At 36.1% G+C, this 8015-nt stretch overlaps 1 protein-coding gene across 1 annotated transcript; it reads right to left on the reverse strand.

Moving 5' to 3' along the window:
- Window positions 1-319: 319 nt before the first annotated feature.
- Window positions 320-1332, reverse strand: LOC107891727 (germin-like protein subfamily 3 member 1). Its single transcript, XM_016816601.2, has one exon. It carries the CDS (start codon window positions 1306-1308, stop codon window positions 523-525), a length of 786 nt encoding a protein of 261 aa, XP_016672090.2. The 5' UTR covers window positions 1309-1332; the 3' UTR covers window positions 320-522.
- Window positions 1333-8015: the final 6683 nt, after the last annotated feature.

The raw sequence follows: 8015 nt of genomic DNA on the forward strand, positions 1-8015 counted from the left end.
CAATTTTGGAATGATAATGCTCCATTTTTACCATGATTAAAAGGTGATTTACCTTTATAAAAATAAATTCCTTTAATAAATTTACAACTAAATTTAAATTTAATTGAAATCATACCAATTTAACCAAAAGTTTAAAGAGTAGTATAAATGGGTTCTACTTAATAAAAGAAACAAAAAGTGTTATAAATGTTTTAAAATCTAAAAATTATAAGGACTAAAGTTGATAATTCAAAAAAGTATTGAAACTAAAAACTGATGAAGTGATAGATTTTTACACCTCTTCGGTGTTTTTGCATTCCAAATATTTGAGCAATTAAAATGAGAAGTTGAGAGCTTTGAATTGATAAAACATAACGTTAAACACAAAACACTGAATCGAGAGAAAAACACAAGAGGTAAACCCTAATACGACATCGTTCAGAAAGAAAGAGAGAAAGTAAAAAAAAACCGTACATCACAAAACGGCATCGTTTAACCAAAAAAAAAAATACACAACTAAATAAACAACAAATCAAATATGGCTTAACCAGTTCCACCAAGAACACCCTTAAGCTTCTTAACTTGAGCGTCATCAAGGAACGTTGATTTCTCCAACAAAGACGACGGCAAATCATTAGCAAACAACGCGAAATCAAGGATTTGAAGTCCGGGATTGGGGCTACTGAAGGTAACAATGGCGAGCGACGGTCTTTTGCCGGCGGCATTGATCTGAAAATGAAATAACCCTTGAGGGAAAACCATGACATCACCTCTTTTCAAGGTCTTCAAGTAAACTTTATTAGCCGATGAAATGAACCCACAAGTGATGTGACCATGGACCACGTAAAGGAGCTCGTTGGCACCAGGGTGAGTGTGCATTGGGATTACACCACCCGGAGCCAAGTCCAGCCTTGCGGCGGACAGGCCTAGTCCGTTGACGGCTGGATATTGACCAACGAATGCTGGTGTCACAGCTGCACTTATGATGTTCGACGTATTACCTGGGACACCAAGACCCGAAAAAGCGAAGTCGTCGGAGGTTACATTTGCTTCCATTATGCAAGGGTAACCTGATGGGGTAACAATTCCCGAAGCCGTGTTCGCAACACAAAAGTCCTGGGCGAGGACATTGGTGGAAGTGAAGATAAGGGAGAAAAGGAGGAAAATGTGAAGCATTGTTGTTGTTGATGATGATGGGATTATTTTTCCTTTCTCTTGGTGGTGGTGGGGTGGTTTTTTGAGAGGTTTTGGGTATGAATATATAGATAGATAGGGAGAGGACCAGATGGTATTCTGATAGCAACCATTTAAATCTATTTTAACCTTCATTTTACTTGTTTGTTAATAAGGATGTAAGTGAGTAGGATATCTGTACTTTTTTTTAATTTAACTTGTTTATTATTTGTAAATTATCATGTGAATTAAATTTAGATTTTTAAATCAATTAATTTTTTTATATGTATAAAATAAAAAATATAAACATTCCGTAAGTAATGGATTTGGATATTTGAATCTACACTGTTGATTTATATATATCATGTATATTTGTGATACCTTTACACATCCAATCTAAATCCACACCAAATAGTAATTTTAAAATTTAATTTTAAATATTATTCGAATCGGCAAAAGAACAAATTGAATATTTGCAAGTATCCGATTTTGCAATCCGAATTCACATTCCTATTTAGTAATAGGAGAGGTAAGGTTCACTCTAAGTTGGGTTGATTTAGGCTTTAGCAATTTTTGGATTATTTTCAATCCTTCGGATTTTGTCCATCAAATTTTTAGGTGGGATCATTTCATGATTAGGTCATTTTGGGTTCAAATCATTTGGAGTTTGAATCACTTCGATTTTCGATTGAACGAGTTAAATTTGTTTACTTTTCATTGTTAAATTGAATTGGATTAAGTTTGGATTTAGGTTCACTTAGACACACAAGCAATACCCATCTTACCCATAAATGATCCACATATTATAGGTCTCGAGTTCAAACATTACTATGTATAAACTCTCAATGTTCATAATGGGTGGGAAGCTCCCATTCTACGACATGTTGAAGCAGGGGCGGAGGGAGGGGCAGACGGTGATCTTCCCCCCTAAAACAATGCTTATATAGTTCATTTATTCTTCAGGAAACCACAAATTAGTATAATAATAATATTGCACTCTGATCCTCCAAAAAACTATTTATTTTTTATCTCCTAAAACAATTTCCTTACTTTACCTATTTGTTCAAACACAAACAACATTTTGTAGATTTCTCTGTAGCAGAGTAATATAATCTATTTCTCTCGATTCGATTGTTCAACTGTGTAGACCATTCACCAACCAAAAAAGACATTTCTATGCCATCTTCAAAGACGAGAAATAAAATCTCAAAACTAAAATCAAACATCAACCCTCCGAAAACGCAATAGCGAGCATGTTGAAGATAAGACCCTTAACAATTTCCAATTACTATTTAAAAAAAAATAAAAAATACAAATAAAAACTTTATTGAAAGCATATCAACATAGAATCGGTCCAAGAGATCACATGGCAAATGCTCATAAGAAGACATCGTGACAGCTAAATACATAAAATAAAATTATAAAATTGGTCACGCTGTCCTTCCAGTTGCAACCAGTGAACTATTGTGTGGACTATAAACAACGCCCTTAAGGCTAAGTTAAACAAACACAATTTAGGGTATGGAAAAAAAGTGATTTATTAAGTTTAAATTGAAATTATTATTAAAATATCAAATAAATTTTATTAAACTTGAATTTATAAATTTTATTTAAAATTTGATTTTTAATAAAATTTTATAAATAAATGAAATTAAATTCCAAAAGATAATTTGGTTGGACGTTTCTCCACCATGACCAGTCAGTTCATAAGATTTAATTCATAAAAGTAATATGAAATCAAGAATATGGTTGGAGACAATGCCAAATTTCCAATTGCTTTCTTCTCACAGAGGAGATGATGTGACACATTTATTCATACTTAAGCTTTTATTTATATTTAAAATTATTATTAATTTATTTATTAAATTACCTTTATTAAAAAATATTTATCAAAATATCTTATTTGCGTCATTTTCAGTACTGGGTGAATTCTGAACTATGGTTTTCATTTTCTGTATTTATGAATTCATCAAATTATACTTTTTAGATGAGGTTTGATTTACAGAATATAATATTAATATTAGTGATAAGAGTAACTAAATTATATTTTATTTTTAAAGAGAGATACAAGTTCAAATTTTGAAGACTATATTATTATAAGGGATAGCCACGAACTTTGAACATGAAATATACATGAAGAATACAAAAGAAAATAAAAATATTAATAGAATGTAAGGTTTATTAGCACATTATCGGATATGATATGTTATCTAGTTTAACTCATTAAAACAAGGATTAATTGAATGTAAGGTTTTTAGCACGTTATCGGATATGATACATTACCTTGTTTAGTTCATTTGGTTAGTATATAATATTTTATTATTTGGTTGATAAAATGTAATGTTATCTAGAAGCACATTTTATTAAATTGTTGTAAAATCTATTAGATCTAGATATTATGCAAATTAAATCTCTAATATTGCATAATCAATTATTTAGAATCTTTAGAATGATATGATTTTACATAGGTTTAGGAAATACCTTATGCGGAATTGGAGACAGTTGGCCATTAGACTTGACAAAAAACACAAAAAAGAACACTTGATAAATTGATTTCTCCATCTTGACCTTTTTTTTTAATTACACAAACCCTAAGTGATGGTAGCTATAACTCTATGTGTGTTTTTTTTGTATGTAACCCTAATAAGTAGAAAGATGATCAATTTATAAAGACAAACTTTTAACTCGGTATGTCCATCAAGTAACCGAATGAATTTGGGTCTAACGTCTAGGTCGGGTTGGGGGGTTACATTAGCAACTAGGTTCACTTTGATATCTATACTTTTTTTTTATTCAAACATAGGTATCGAAATGAACCTAGTTCCCAAGTTAAGAGACTAAAAATTATATTATCCTTAATTTTTATTCAAATTTGATTGTGTTAAACCCTCATCCGTACAAGGCCACGTGGCAAACCGAAAGGGCACCTGAGCAACAAGCTAGTCGGCAACAAACTAGGAAGTCACCCACAAATCCTACCTTTTGGCACAACCATTCGAACGAGCGCAAGCCATCTGATACTTAGACCTTTAAGCTTTCGTTGGAAACATGATGTTGCTGGTCACCAAATGTTATGTGGCTTCAACTGCTTTATATCTTCAAGTCAGAATGAATGGCAATGTCTGTCCTATCACAAACATTTTCTTCCCATAAAAAACATCCTCCTCACGTGTTCTGTAATAATGCCTAGATAGTAAGTTCAACACATTAACACTATCCTACATGGGACCCCCATTTATAAATACATTTACGAACAATGAAGAAGGGTGTAATCATTGAATATTGCCAGGATAAATTTCATGTTTTTTTTAAAAAATAATTTTTGTAAAAATTGTATTTTGACCCCTAAACTTTTCTAAAATTATTTTTGACCCCTAAACTTTTTCAAAATTACATTTCAACCCCTAAACTTTTCTAAATTATATTTTTGACCCCTAAACTTTCTCTAAATTACATTTTGACCACTAAAATTTCTCAAAATTATGTTTTGACCCTAAAACTTTTGCTGCATTTACATTTTTGGTCCTTCTGGTAGCAACCGGCACAACTTGTGCCTGCAACGGCGGCGGCCGGCCTAGCTCTCCCTAGCCACCTGCAACCTGCAAAAAAAGAAAAGAAAACATCAAAATAAAAAGGGTTTTCAAACCCCCAAAATAAAAGAGGAGGAGGAGAAGCAAAAAAAGAAAGGTAAAAAAATTGAGAGAAAAATCAAAGAAAAACAGCAGCCCCACCGCACGCCACCATGCCCACCACCACAACATCACCATCACCACCGTCCTAACACCTAGCAAAACAAACAAGAAGCAAAGAAGAGAAAAAAACGTAAGCAAAAAGAAAAAAAAAGAAGAAAAAAGAGAAAAAAGGGGGAAATGTTATGGGAGGAATAACGATCTTATAGTTTTCATATTTTAGTTAAGTGTTTTTCGAATTAGTTAAACGCTGCGTATTTGCTGGTAAGAGTTAAATGAAACGGTGAGTTTTTGTTTAGTGGAAACGGGAGCGTTTAGCTCCTGTCCGGGGTTATATTTTGCATGTAACTACTTGAGGAAGATTATGAAAAATTAATAACCGTTTTCAACAGGTTTCTTCTCTCAATTTCTCTCTTCCTTCTTTTCTGGAATTCCTTCTTTTCTGTTCTCGTTCTTAATCTTTCTGTTAGAACGTTGCAAAAGGTATCAGAGATAGCCGATCTTCATGACAGGGGATGGAATCAGTACTCGTATGCAGAAGGAAATCGGCCAGATCCAAGGTGAGATTTTCAATTGCAGATGGAGCTGACTCAGTGGGATGCACGGATGGACTCTAAGATGAAAGATCTGCAAGCAAAAATTAAGTTGGAGGTACGTTCAGAACTTCGCTCTAAGCTTCATTCTTTGTTTGAACAGTATTTGGGCCAAGGGAATCCATCGATTATGGGGAATGCCTCTAGTAGTAAGGGAAAGGGAATATTAGGAACACCACCGGGATTTCCATCCCAAGAACATTTAATAGTGCCTCCAAGAGCAGATCTCGGCCATTCTAATGTGTTACAGAAGGGAGTGCTGCTGGAGTCTGAACACTCTTCTTTCCGAGTTGACTGTCCACATTTTAATGGTGAGCACTTCCAAGGTTGGTGGTCCAAAATAGAGCAGTATTTCGAGGCTGAAGGAATTGCAGATCATACAAAAGTCAGGATCGTCATGTTACATTTGGAAGGCAAAGCACTTGATTGGCATCATTTTTTTGTGCGTAGACATGGAGGGATACATCAAGTGTCTTAGGAGGTTTATTCACGGGGTCTTCGAGAGCGTTTCAGGTCTGATTGTTTCTTAGATCCTATGTCCGAATTAATGTCCCTTAAACAACTTAGCTCAGTGGACCAATTTCATGATGATTTTTTGAGTTTGTTGAATCAGCTCGGCTTACCGGAATCTTATGCATTAAGCATATTCCTTAGCAACCTCAAACTAGAAATCGGCTAATATCTTCTGTTGTTCAAGCCGCAAACGTTGGTTGAAGGTTATCAGTTGGCACGTCAGGTGGAAACAATTGTTGCGGGGCCGGTCAAAAGAGAAGGCGGTCTTCTAGGTGGGTCTAATATAATGAAGCCATTATTTCCTGTGCCCAGGAATCAGCGTGGGAGTGGTAGTGTTGGATCAGCCAGTGAGTGGAAAATTTGCTCCTAAACTTCCTTCCAAGTCCTTATCGCAAGCTGAGTTGGAGGACAGGTGGAAAAAAGGACTTTGTTTTTGGTTCGAACTGAAATATGCCCCAGGCCATAAATGTTCTAAGTCACAACTGTATCAGCTGGTTGTCGAACCTTCCTGGGAAAATGAACATGAAATACGCAGTCCTTCTCCGGATGATTTCCACGATTGTGATGAACAATTGGAGTTGACAGAGACGTTGCCTGGGAATGCCGCTCCGGTGTTGTCTTTACAAGCATTACAGGGGTTACAGGGTCCAACAACTATGCGTTTTCCAACGGTTATTGATCAATCACAAGTGGTAGCTTTGGTTGATTCGGGAAGTACGCATAATTTCATTGATTTCAAAGTAGCTAAACGGTTGAATCTGGCTATCGAGGCAGGGCCAAATTTGAAGGTACTGGTAGCTAATGGGGTTAAATTGTGTACGCAAGGTTTGTGCAGGCTATTATATGGGAGGCACAAGGATATCAGTGCACTACAGATTTTTTAGTGTTATCCGTTAAGGGGTTTGATCTGGTTCTTGGTGTCCAGTGGTTGTCAGCGTTGGGGCCGATCGTGTGGGATTTTTCCAACCTAACCATGAAGTTTAAAAATGGGAATCAGACTTGTGTTTTGAGGGGAACAGTACCTGGTTTAATCCATATCGTTCATAGTGGAGAATTTTCCAAGTTCATGAGCTTAGTGGGAAATGGTCCGTGTCCGATGCTACTAGCTTCATTTGAGCAGACTCTTCTTACAATGCAGTCAACCAGTCTACCGCTTGAGTTGCAAAATCTCTTGAGTGATTTTGATGATGTCTTTCAGTTGCCTACGTGTCTACCTCCTGTTCGTTTACATGATCACCGAATACCATTAGTAGACGAATCTAAGGTGGTTCGAATGCGACCATACAGATATCCTACGGTTCAGAAAACCGAAATAGAAAAACTGGTGTAGGAGATGTTACGAGCTGGAGTTATTCGTGACAGCAACAGCCCTTTCGCTTCTCCTGTGGTCATGGTCAAGAAAAAAGATGGAAGTTGGCGACTTTGCATTGACTACAGACAACTTAATCAACTCACGATCAAAGATAGATTTCCCATTCCCATTATTGAATAGCTACTTGATGAGTTGGGGCAAGCTCAGTACTTCTCTAAGTTGGACTTGCGTTCGGGGTATCATCAAATCCGAATGTGCGAATAGGACATTTTTAAAACAGCTTTCAAAACTCACGAAGGACATTATGAGTTTTTGGTCATGCCATTTGGCTTGACAAACGCTCCTTCGAGCTTTCAATCCCTCATGAACTCGATTTTTCGGCCTATGTTGAGGAAGTTCGTCCTTGTATTTTTTGACGACATTCTTGTTTATTCGAGAGGTTGGGGTGATCATGTAATGCATTTGAGTGAAGTATTACAAGTATTGCGGACGAATCAGCTTTATGCAAAGCAGTCCAAATGTGTCTTTGGAGCCACACATATCGAATATTTGGGACACGTGATTTCTCAAGGTACTGTTTGCATGGACCGAGCTAAGGTGGAAAGTGTCTTGGATTGGCCTCCTCCTGGATCTATCAAGGAATTACGTGGATTTTTGGGGCTATCAGGGTATTATAGGAGGTTTATACGTGGTTATGGATTGTTTGCCAAGCCTCTTACAGCCTTGTTACGAAAGGATGTTCCTTGGAAATGGGCA

The sequence above is a fragment of the Gossypium hirsutum genome, chromosome D09, assembly GCF_007990345.1.
Source record: "Gossypium hirsutum isolate 1008001.06 chromosome D09, Gossypium_hirsutum_v2.1, whole genome shotgun sequence".
NCBI lineage: Eukaryota > Viridiplantae > Streptophyta > Magnoliopsida > Malvales > Malvaceae > Gossypium > Gossypium hirsutum.